Raw genomic sequence first — 12,779 nt, 5'->3', positions numbered from 1 at the left:
ACATTTCTCGTAGAAAACCTATGACAATAATTCCAGACATCTCTAGAACGGACTGCTTCTGAAACAATCCCAGTGGCCATCTCCGTATACCCAGACACCAGACCAAAAAGGGACAACTGATATCCTTCCATATCTTTTTTTATCATCAAGTATTTGGCCAAAGTAGTTTTTTTAATCTTTATTTTTTAACAGTCCTCTGCAAAGAGAATATGTATTTTTTCCAGTGTGTGTGCGCGCAAGTGTAATTGGGGAATTTAAAACAGGAACTTTCATATTTCAATCTGTGTGTTAATGCTTTGCTGGATAAGTCTTGTTTCATAATAAATTGATAAGTTTGTTTATTAAAGAAACCTGATTGGGTTTTCTTTTATTCTGGGATTAAAAAGTAGAGTATATGATTGGCTGTATCAGTAACCGGGTAAACATTTAAATATATGTTGTGACCTGTGGAGAAGTGGAACTAGAGAAGACAAGGCACTCCTCCCACCTTGGTCGTAATAATAGACCATGATCTATCTGTCTGCTTCATGTTAAATTAATGTTGGTTTTGGTTTGAGTGTTAAAAGTAAAATTATAAAAGTGAAGTCTTGTCTGTTTGACCCCAATTTAGGAAACCACACCAATCAGTGGATTTGATTCTTTTTATTTGGAAGTCTCCACGGGGATCATAATTTTTAAAAAAAAGTCCTACAATGCTGCACAAAGGAAGAGGATAAATGCTTGAAAAATAATTATTTTCAGGGGTGTAATGAAAGGGTAGGGAACTGGAATTGCATAGCTCTTTGAGAGCTGGCATGGGTGTGACAGGCCAAATAGCTCTTTCTGTGCTTGAAAATGTCTATGGAAGTAGTTGCGGAAGGTGATCGAAGGTATACTTGAAGTAGGAGGTTTTGAGGCGGTTTTTGAAGGCCCAGAAGGTTTGTAAAAAGATGAATGGTAGAAAGACCATTCTGGAGTGCAAAGACTGATGGCTAAAGCTTTGCTACCAATAATGATGTGAAAAGAGGGCTGAATGCACAGTAAGCCAAACCTGGAAGAGCAAAGGATACAAGTTTGGAATTTGGAATGGAGGACTTTTCAGATGTAGGCTAGTGTGAGACAAGTTTTTTTTTTAAATGAATGTGTTGGGAGGTGGGCAACCAGTACAGGTGGAAAGGTGGTTAAGTGGGATAGGTCAGCTAAGATAGATATGGGTGAGCGGGTTTGGAATTGGGTGGCAGAGTTTTGAACAAGTTTAAAATTTTGCGAAGGATAGAAGGTGAGAGAGAAATTTGAGCCTGGATGGATGAGAGTTTTAGAAGCAGTGGAGCAAGAATAGGGATGGAGCTAATATGTTAGAGATTGAAATAGGTGGCCTTCGTTACCGTTGAGGTGTGGCTTTTGAAGCTCACCACAGGGTGAAACAGTATACTGAAGTTAAGCAATATCTGGTTCAGTTTGACTGGGAATGCAGTCCTGGCTATTGTGTATCGTTTCTGATGGTAATTGAACAGAAAGCTTTTGGTCCTGTCGATGGTATGTTGGAGTACACTGATTTGTACATTATTCAATGTCAAACAAACTGGGCAGAAGAATTAATACCAGTTTTTGAATATATAGTTTTACAAACATTTTGTGAATTATATTATCCTTTTGAATATCTTTGGGTTTCAGTTTCAATAATACCTACAGTTGTGTAGGTATTGTTATTAAAACCAATCAAAAGAACCTGATGCTCCAATCTTGGGCCATTAGGCAGTGTAGATACATATTATTGTATAGCTAGGTACAATAATGTTTCACTTTCGAGCAGACTTCAGGCGTAATATTTCCAGGTGGGGCATATCCATACTCTCGCAAAAATAATGGAAGTTCTGGCATTAAGCGCCAGCTAAATTGTGGTTAATTGCCACTGGGTAGTTGAAGAGAGCATTCTGATGTGCAACTCTTGAATTTAAAAAGGCTAAATGGCATAACTGGGAAAGATTTTCATTGTAGTGGGATAAATTTGAGGTTAAACTTCACTCTGTGCAGTAGTTGGAATCATAAGCTACTTGCTGGATCTGCTTGATGACTCTCTTACAATATCTGTGGCTTCATCCATTTTTATTTCAAATACCTTCAGATAAGGCATTTGGGTAATTCGAGATTTGGATAATTCAAAATCTTTGGCTCCTGTATAGGACTTAAACATTGTACTAGACAAATAATGTATTTTGTTCTTTTGTGTCTACAAATATAATCTATCTCATTAATATCCGAGAAGCAGACCGACTTCTTGGCTCCAATCCTACATTAGCAAATTAACTGAATGCTCTGGTTATTGAATCACCCTATTCGTCTTGATGCACTATTCTTTATCCAGATCAAAAAATACTCTTGTAAGCTTCCACCTAGTTCGAAATTTTGTTTTCCTATCCTGTTTCTAAAGTGTTTCAGAAGGAACATGATTTCCACTATGTAGCTGTGAAGAAAGAATCTCCATAATGACAAAGCTATGAATATGGGATGATCGACACAGTTATTGTGTCCTACAAAGTTTTGCATATGCCTATGTTGAAACACGGATAAAATTATTGGCTATTTGCATTCTGTATTGTCCATTGGAAATGTCATACCTTCTCAACTGATTTTCATTTTTAATTGGAACTATTTAGTTCCATTTCTAAAATAAACCAGTAAAAGTTCAAATAGTATGCTTTTATTACCTAATTATATATTACATTTATTGCGTTTCAGTATATTAAGTGTTTTATGTTAATATTTGTCCTAAATAACAATTGAAAGAATTGCATATAGCTACTAAAACTGGGTGTTCAAATCAGATGTAGTGCAAGCACATCTGTTTTGTAGAATGCTAAAATATCACTGATATTGTTCACATCAGGATAGTAATGTTAATTCTAGATTTGGCCCTTAATGTTTGACATTACAATAACTCACAAATAATGCCTTAAATGTAGGAAAACATCCCAATGCACTTCACAGAAGTATAATTAGACAGCAGTTGACAACGAGCCTTCAAAAGCGTTATTAGCAAGTGTGACTGAAACCTTGGTCAAAAAGGTGGCTGTTAAGTTGTATTAACTGGTCTGGTCTAGTCTGGATTATCAGTTCAGTATCGTATGGTTCCTTGTCCATAATGTCTGTGATGCACATGGAACAAGAGTTTAACCCACTGAAAACCAATTCACGTACATTGAATTAAAATCTGGCCCAACATCTTCTCATTTATTTTATTTTTTTATTTAGAGATACAGCACTGAAACAGGCCCTTCGGCCCACCGAGTCTGTGCCAACCATCAACCACCCACTTATACTAATCCTACATTAATCCCAATTGCCTACACTAGGGGCAATTTACAATGGCCAATTTACCTATCAACCTGCAAGTCTTTGGCTGTGGGAGGAAACCGGAGCACCTGGCGGAAACCCACGCAGTCACGGAGAACTTGCAAACTCCGCACAGGCTGTACCCAGAATCGAACCAGGGTCACTGGAGCTGTGAGGTTGCGGTGCTCACCACTGTGCCGCCCCGGGGGTGGGGGGGGGTGGGGGGTTTATCTCCATGAAAGTTTTTCTTTGGAGAACTACATGTCATCAATTGTAATAAAGTTATACTGAAGTGTTACTGATTACTACATCATGCTTGTAAAGATGTTTGTGGAACATTTTTATGGTCTTTTCATTAATTCTCTGCATAGACTCTCATATTTGGGCAGGGTGATGGTCTTTTTGAAAGAAAAATCTAGTATGAAAATAATCTCTCAATTTTATTCTGCCTTTTGCAACTGACTAACGGTTTACATTACTTAGATTAGATTAGAGATACAGCACTGAAACAGGCCCTTCGGCCCACCGAGTCTGTGCCGAACATCAACCACCCATTTATACTAATCCTACACTAATCCCATATTCCTACCAAACATCCCCACCTGTCCCTATATTTCCCTACCACCTACCTATACTAGTGACAATTTATAATGGCCAATTTACCTATCAACCTGCAAGTCTTTTGGCTTGTGGGAGGAAACCGGAGCACCCGGAGAAAACCCACGCAGACACAGGGAGAACTTGCAAACTCCACACAGGCAGTACCCGGAATCGAACCCGGGTCCCTGGAGCTGTGAGGCTGCGGTGCTAACCACTGTGCCGCCCTACTTAATTAACTGTTTCCAGCTATCAATCATGTATTAGAGGTAGTTGCACTTAACTATAAGCAGCTTGGTTTTAAGTTTATTAATATGCCTCTCCTTTTTAATAGGTTTGGCTATGTGGTGGGCAATTGGAAATTTTGCCTTGCTCAGTCGTAGGTCATGTTTTTCGCACCAAAAGTCCACATACTTTCCCCAAAGGTACTCAAGTGATAGCTCGCAACTTGGTCCGCCTGGCAGAAGTATGGATGGATGATTACAAACAGATATTTTACAGAAGAAACCAACAGGCAATGCAGATGTCTAAAGAGGTATGTGACGTTGTTAAAATAAGTCCTTACAAATTGTCTTGCATTATGGCTTTTTATAAAGATTTGCCTACCAATTATTTTTAGCTTTATTCATCTTTTTTGGTTTAGAATTGTTTAAAGATTTTCAAATTAAACGGATGACAAAATACTTTGAGACATGTTTAATACATCTATTCTCAAAAATAGATGTTCTCGTACTCCTTGTTTGACCTTTTGTCCAGGAAATGAAATTCAAGACAAGCTGTATGAGGCGCCATAGAGAAATAACTGTTTATAGTGACAATAATATTGTAGGTCTAGCTTGTTTCTGGAATCTGTGAATGTTTTTATTAGCCAAGTTTTTAACTTTTTTAAAAAGGTGCAAATAAGTGCGTAACTGCAGCTAACTGAATTTTCACAATACTATAAGTCTGTAGCATCACAGCCTTGATTCATAATTTAATTCATGTATTTTAGTTATAATCCATTTTGTTTAGAACATTTAAAAAAAAAAAGTTTATTCATTGAATGTGTCACTGATGAGGCCGGTATTTATTGGCGATCTCTAATTGCCTTCGAGAAAATCATGGTGAGCCGCAGACTTGAACTACTGCGATCTGTGTAGTAAAGGTACAGCCACAGTGCTGTTAGGGAGGGAGCTTCAGTACTTTAAGGCAGCAACAATGATGGAACAGTGACATATTTCCAGGTCAGTCTGGTGTGTGACTTAGAGGGGAACTTGAAGGTAATGGTATTTTCATGTGCCTACTGCCCTTGGTAGAGCTTGATAGGTGATAGAGGTTGTAGTTTGGGAGGTGCTGTAGAAGAAGCCTTTTAAGTTGCTGTATGACATTGTGTAGATGGTACAAACTGCAGCCATGGTGGTGTGGTGGTAGAAGAAGTGAACGTTTAAGGTGGTGGATGGGTGCAGATCAAGCAGACTGCTTTGTCCTTGATGGTGTTGAGATTCTTGAGCATTATTGGAGCTGTACTAATCAAGCAACTGGAGTGTATGGTGGAAGGGCTTTGGGGAGACCGGAGGTGAGTCACTTTTCGCAGAATACCCAGCCTCTGACCTGCTCTTGAAACCACAGTGTTCAGTTGGTCAGTCAGTTTCTGGTCAACGGTTACCCCAGGATATGTATGGTGGGGAATTTGATGATGGTAATGGATTGCAAGTTCCCTTAATGAAGGAGGAATCTGATTCAAATTTGTATTTGGCATCCAGTTCCGAAATTGCAAGCTGCTATTTGTCTCACCTTTTTATAAAGTATAAAATTGTATCTTTAAGTTGGAAGCAAAAGAATGGAGCCAGCAATATAATTTTTCACTTGATTCAGGAAGGTCTACAAAGGACTGAGCAATGAAATGCTACTTTTTCAAAAAGTCTTAATTTGAGAACTAAACTAGTAATTTACTAGTAATTTACTGCCTTACATTTAGATTTTTAAAAAATCATAAACTTGCTCCACTGAACTACATTGTGAACAGAGCCTGCATTTTTGGCTGAAGGCAGAATGGACTTTCAGGCTAACCAAAATGATAGATTGTGTTAGACAGTATTTATTTTGTGTTCAAAATTCTTTGAAGACAAAATTAGAGGACAAATATCAATTTTTTTTTTCCAGATAAAATGTATTGTGTGCACATGTGTGTACAAGGTGGGCCTGCTAGGTCGGAGGAGGGCTAATGCCGATGTGATGGGCAGGGAGCCAGCCAGAATACACTGGCACCAATGACCGACAATAAAAACTGCAATGGAACAATGGGTTACCTTTAACGAAGAGATGCTTCAGGTACAGGCTAGGTACATTCCAACAAGGGCAAATGGTAGGGGAACCGAAAACAGGGCCCCTTGCATGATGAGGGAAATGGCGACTATGATGGAACGAGAAAAAAAAAGAGGGTGTGTGATGCATGTTGGGTGAATTCTTCAAGTGCAAACCAGGCCCCACACAATAAGTTGAGAGGGGAGATGAAGAGGAAAATAAGACTGGCAAAGAGAACATGAGAATAGAATGGCAGTCAACATAAAAGGGAACCCAAAAATCTTCTACCAGCAGGTAAATAATCGGGTAGTAAGTGGTGGAGTAGGGCTTTTTTGGGACAAAGAGGGGAATATACGCTTAAAGGCAAGGGTATGGCTAGAATGCTTAATGAATACTTTGTATCAGTGTTCACTAAGGAAGAGGAACCTGACCAAATGTTGGTAGAAGCGGAGAGAGTACAGACAATGGATAGGGTACAAATTGGAGGGAGGAGGTTCTGGAAAGGCTGGCTATGCTTGGGGTGGATAAGTCACCTAGTCCGAATGCCTTGCATCCCAGGTTGCTAAAGGAAGTGGGTGTAGAGATAACGGAAGGACTTGCCATAACCTTCCAATCTTCCCTAAATATGGGGGAGGTGCCAGAGGATTGGAGTGTGGCAAATGTAACACACTTAAGAAAGCATGTTAGGACATGCCTAGCAAGTACAGGCCAGTTAGTTTAACACAGCGGTGTCCAAACTTTTCGCATGAGGGGCCACATTACAATTTTTATCCCGCATAGGTGACGAATAAGCAAATTTCAGAAAGATGAAGGCACTCGAAATAGGGCATACCAGGTTTTTAAAAAAAAAAGACTAATCCCTTTTTCCAGCAATTCCTCCCTTCGCCCACCATGCACCAGGAGTGGAAACGCGCTGCCGCTCAGTGCGGTCCTGCACTCTGAATCGCACATCACCTCCCTCCGCCAGCACTGCCCACTTTGCTGCAGACTCCTTTCCACCAACCCCCAACCACAGTCTCTGCCTGCTCCCCTTCCTCCGCTGCGGTCTCTGTCTGCTCACCCTCCTCCACCCTCTGCTTCTGTTGGTCAGCACACCCCAATTGATGGCACCAATCTTCCCAGCAAGTTGCACCTTTCCACGATCCTATTTAACGTGCAGGCAAACTGTTTGTGCCTTTAATTGGTGAGACTACATGTTAATAGCCTGAGCGTCATTCCCCCATTCCCACCCCCCGCCACCCCAATTACTGTGGCTTCAAGAGCAGGTCAGAGGCTGGGACTCCTGTGGCGAGTAACTCACTTCTGGACTCCCCAAAGCATGTCCACCATCTACAAGGCACAAGTTAAGAATGTGATGGAATACTCCACTTGCCTGGATGAATGCAGCTCCAAAACACTCAAGAAGCTCGACAAAGTAGCCGGCTTGATCGGCACCCCATCCACTACCTTCAACATTCACTCCGTCCATCACCAGCGCACAGTGGCAGCAGTGTGTCCCATCTACAAGAAGCACTGTAGCAAACTCGCCAAGGCTCCTTTAACAGCACCTTCCAAACCTGCGACCTCTACCATCTGGAAGAACAAGAGCAGCAGATGCATGAGAACACCACAACCTGCAAGTTCCCCTCCAAGTCGCACATCATCCTAATTTGGAACTATAACACCATTCTTTCACGATCACTGGGTCAAAATCCTGGAACTCCCTCCCTAAATGCACTGTGGATGTAACTACACCATATGGACTGCAACAGTTCAAGGTGGCAGCTCACTCCCATCTGCTCGAGGGCAATTAATGATGAGTAATAAATGCTGGCCTTGCCAGTGGTGCCCATATCCCAAGAATGAATTTTTTAAAAAAGGTATGTATTGTTGGATCCTGAATAGCTGCCATCCGAACACAAAATAAGAGAAAGGAAACCAAGCCATCAAAGAGAAACAAAACAAAATGTGGTCAGAGGTTATGAAGTAAAACTGTTGAATTCAATGTTATGTCCAGAAGGCTGTAAAGTGCCCAGTCGAAAGATAAGGTGCTGTTCCTCGATCTTGAGTTAAGCTTCACAGATCACAGAATCGTTAGTGCAGAAGGAGGCCGTTCAGCCCATCGTGTCTGCACTGGCTCTCCGAAAGAGCATTTCCCTCCGTTCCATTCCCCTGCCTTCTCCCTGTAACCCTGCACGTCCTTCCTTTTCATATAACAGTCTAATTCCCTTTTGCATGCTTCAATTGAACCTGCCTCCACTACGTTCTCAGGCAGCGCATTCTGGACCTTAACCACTCGCTGCGTGAAAAAGTTTTTCCTCATGTTACTTGTGCCAAGCTTACCAAATACTTTAAATCTGTGCCCTCTCATTCTCGATCCTTTCACGGGTGGAAACAGTTTCTCTCTATCTACTCTGTCCAGACCCCTCATGATTTTGAATACCTCTATCAAATCACCTCTCAGCCTTCTCTGCAAGGAAAACAGTCCTACCTTCTCCAATCTATCTTCATAACCGAAATTTCGCATTGCTGGAACCATTCTCGTGAATCTTTTCTGCACTCTCTCCAATGCCCTCACATCTTTCCTAAAGTGTGGTGCCAGAACTGGACGCAGTACTCCAGCTGAGGCTAAGCTAGTGTCTTGTATAAGTTCAACATAACTTTCTTCATTGGAACACTGCAGCAGACCAAGGACAGAGAGATCAAAGTGGGAGCAAAGTGGAGAAGTAAAATTACAGGAGACTGGAAGCTCAGGGTCACACTTGTGTACTATATTTTTATATTTTTTATTTAGAGATACAGCACTGAAACAGGCCCTTCAGCCCACCGAGTCTGTGCCGACCATTAACCACCCATTTATACTAATCTTACACTAATCCCATATTCCTACTACGTCCTCACCTGTCCCTATATTCCCCTACCACCTACCTGTACTAGGGGCAATTTATAATGGCCAATTTACCTATCAACCTGCAAGTCTTTTGGCTTGTGGGAGGAAACCGGAGCACCCGGAGGAAACCCACGCAGACACAGGGAGAACTTGCAAACTCCACACAGGCAGTACCCAGAATTGAACCCGGGTCGCTGGAGCTGTGAGGCTGCGGTGCTAACCACTGTGCCGCCCCTGAATGGAGGTGTTCTCCAAAGTTCCCCCAGTCTGCATTTGGTCTCCCCAATGTAGAGTCAATGACAGTGAATACGGTACAATAAATTGAATGAAGTGCAAATAAATCACTGCTTCACCTGGCAGGAGTATTTGGGGCTTTGGATGATGAGCAGGGAGGAAGTTAAAAAAGGTGTTACATCTTTTCCCAATTCAGATGAAAAGTCATGGACCTGAAATGTTAACTCTTGTTTCTTTCTCCACAGATGCTGACAGTATTTTCAGCATTTTCTGTTTTTTATTTCAGATTTGCAGCATCCGCAGTATTTCTTTTTGTATGAAAGCTCACATCCTCTCACTTAGTGTGTGCAATGCCATGGGTGATCCACTAGTCCTGTTTTTTTTTTCATTTAGTGCAATTTAAATTTTATTTAAAAGGATCAGGGCACCATTTCTTGATGATTTTCTCAAACGATGTAACTTTTACACCTTCCCAAACAATTTTTCATGGTCCCCTTTGAATAATCAGCCCTATCCTGATTGTTGATAATCGTGCTGCTTTTTTTGTTATACTTCGTTTTAAAATGAACTGATAAATATTTGAGTTTTTCTGGATAACCTGTTTTCTAACTACTTAGTTTTCAATCTTCTGCTCTAAATGTAATTTCAGCAACCTTTGCTTTGATCATTGAAGTACTTGTTCACTGCAGCTAGCTGAATTGTGCGCTTGCTTTCTATCCTAGTCGTCCAACTCAATGACTTTTTCTGTACTTTAATCTTTTTTTCCTTCATTTTAAAGCATCTTGGCCAGGACTTTATGGCCCCCTTTCACCGCCACCGCACCCAATTGAGGTGGGGAAGGAGGCAGGGACCACGGAGTATTGCGACAGGGGATGGAGGGCCCGTCAACTTCCCGTCGCCAAGCGATCTTCCTGGAGGTGGGGTAGCCCAACAATGGCCTTTCTGCCCAGAGGCCAGTTGAGGCCCATTAATGGCCAATTAAAGGCTTGGTCCCACTGCTGCTGGGATCTTACCAGCAGTGGGGATGGTGGTTAGGGGGGGTGATGGCCTCTGCCGTGCAGGGAGGATGCACTGCAACACGAGGCACCCTCCCTGCAGGCTTGGAGGTGGTGGAGGGGGTGGTGCGGTGGGGATTGGGACCCCCTCCCCCGGACCACATCCCCTTGCTGGGGGATTCCAGGCTGAACCTGGAGACCCCGCCTCACCTACCTCCTTGTCTGGGGTTTCAGCTCTGGGCCTGGGTCATTATCAATACTGCTGAGCTACCAGTGCTCTGATTGGCAGGCAGTTCATGGAGACAGGATCCCTGTCTTCATAGAGACGGGGTTCGTGGCTCGTGAATTTTTCAGTAAAAACACTAGAGGATTGCTCCGGGGAGCCACAAGAATGCAGAAGCCGAGTTTCTCATGCCTTTTTGGCCCGGTGCCAGGAGCCCCACCTCCTACACAAAATCCAGACCCCTGTTTTTCTTTCCCCCTCCCCCCCCCACACCCTTCCCTGTATTTTTTGTCCTTGAGACTTTACCCCACCAAAAATTAAGTTTGTATGATGTGGTACCCTGGTGATTAAGTTAAATGTGTGCAGGCATAGAGTAGATTTAATATTCCTCGAGATAATTGTTCAAATCCTTGTATGATAGTACCTCATCTCTCTTGATTTCCTTATTTGCCTCTCTTTCCCCTTCTAGTTCCTCAGATCAAGTGCCTGGTTCATATTAGACGCATACCAATGTAGAAAACGGTGAACATGATCCAATGCTAGATCATTCTCGAACAGTGCCAACACTAACTCTATATTTAGAATCAATAACAATGTAGTGATTTGTGTTAACCCCGGCTTTCTTCGCTGTCAACCATTTCCTTAATCTCCTCTCCTCTGCCCCTCCGCCCTTGTCTCCAACAAGTGTTCCGATTTATTTTTAATTGTTTATAGCCTTTAATAAGGCAAGATATGTCAAATTTGAATAGAATGTTTGCTCCTTATCCATGTTTTTAAGTGGAATATTGAATCAAATGATAATATTCATGAGCTTTCATGAATTTTTAGCTCTTGGTATCCAAATATTAAGTGGTGAATGTTCACTGTTATTTAGTTATTAAAAATCAAACTTCTTTGAATTTTTAATTACATCGTCACTTGCTTTTTTTTTTATGTTCCACGTGATCAACTATTGGAACTCTATTTAAAAAATGAGGATTGCCATCCTGTAAATCACACATATCGATCACAGAAATTAATCAATTTTTGAAGCCTGGCAGTTTACGGAAGTAAAGGCACTTAATGCTTCAAGTATGAGTGAGTCACGTTAGCAGGTTATGTTCTGTAAACTGGCAGCTTTCAACATGTAATATAAATGGAAGAGTGCACGTCTGAACATATGGCTTAATTCTGATGGACCAATTCCTGACCTCACATGATACCCAGACACACCCATATGAACTTTTTAGCTGCCCTTTTTTATGCTGATTTGTAAATTATGAAATGCAGACATTCACCAGAGCCATCAAAACATCATTTTTGCCACAATCAATATATGAAGGCTCTACAGAAGATATTAAAAAAAAAAAGCATCAAAGGTTCATACAACTGTCAGCAGAAATTGCTACGGTGCATATTACCTTAGTATATGCATAATTGGATAGCTCTGTCAAAAATGCCAGCACAGGAACAATGGCCCAAATGACTTCATTCTGTGCTGTATGATTCTGTTATTCAGAGGAGTAGAAACTTGCCATAAAGAACCACAAGGAACAGATGAAGTGAAATTGCTTGTACACTGAGTACTTCCTTACATCTCTCATCCAAATTCCACTTCCAACATCTTTTCCTTTTGTATGCACCCAGCAAAAAAAAACTTTTCCCAAAGTCACTTACAAATGAACATGAATAGCAACAGGCATGCACCATATGGCTAATCAAACCAGATGTGCCATTCGAAAGGATCATGACTGAACTTTTACATCAACTCAGCATTCCTGCTCTATCCTCCTATCCCTTGATTTTCTTACTGCCCAAAAACCTATTGATCTCTGTTTTGAATATACTCAATGACTGAGCATCCATTGCCCTCTTGGGTAGAGAATTCCAAAGATTCACAATCCTGAATAAAGAGGTTACTCCACATTTCAGTTCTAAATTAAAGCAAAATACTGCAGATGCTGGAAATCTGGAATAAAAACAAATGCTGGAAATACTCAGCAGGTCTGGCAGCATCTGTGGAGAGAGAAGCACAGTTAATGTTTCAGGTCAGTGACCCAGTGACAAATATTAGAAATGTAAAAGGTTTTAAGCAAGTAAAGTGGGGGTGGGGCAAGAGGTAACAAAAGAGGTGTTAATAGGACAAGGTCACAGAGAATAACTGACCAGAAGGTCATGGAACAAAGGCAAACGGTATGTTAATGGTGTGCTGAAAGACAAAGCATTAGTGTAGAGAGGGTGTCATTTGACTGTAAAATGAACAGCCCTGGCTCCACGCACAAACATA

The 12,779-nt window shown here is 41.4% G+C and overlaps 1 protein-coding gene across 3 annotated transcripts in view; it reads left to right on the top strand.

The window, feature by feature from the left end:
• galnt3 (UDP-N-acetyl-alpha-D-galactosamine:polypeptide N-acetylgalactosaminyltransferase 3 (GalNAc-T3)) overlaps positions 1-12,779 on the top strand; it is a 95,459-nt gene that overhangs the window by 63,733 nt on the left and 18,947 nt on the right. For all 3 annotated transcript variants that reach the window (XM_068034530.1, XM_068034531.1, XM_068034529.1), the window contains exon 8: positions 4,244-4,444. In XM_068034530.1, coding sequence (XP_067890631.1) covers positions 4,244-4,444 — 201 coding nt within the window. The remainder of the gene's footprint in view (positions 1-4,243; positions 4,445-12,779) is intronic.

Source organism: Heterodontus francisci, chromosome 7 (assembly GCF_036365525.1).
Source record: "Heterodontus francisci isolate sHetFra1 chromosome 7, sHetFra1.hap1, whole genome shotgun sequence".
Classification (NCBI taxonomy): Eukaryota; Metazoa; Chordata; class Chondrichthyes; order Heterodontiformes; family Heterodontidae; genus Heterodontus; species Heterodontus francisci.
The sequence above is the reverse complement of the archived record's forward strand: the minus strand, read 5'-3'. Positions and strand labels throughout refer to the sequence as shown.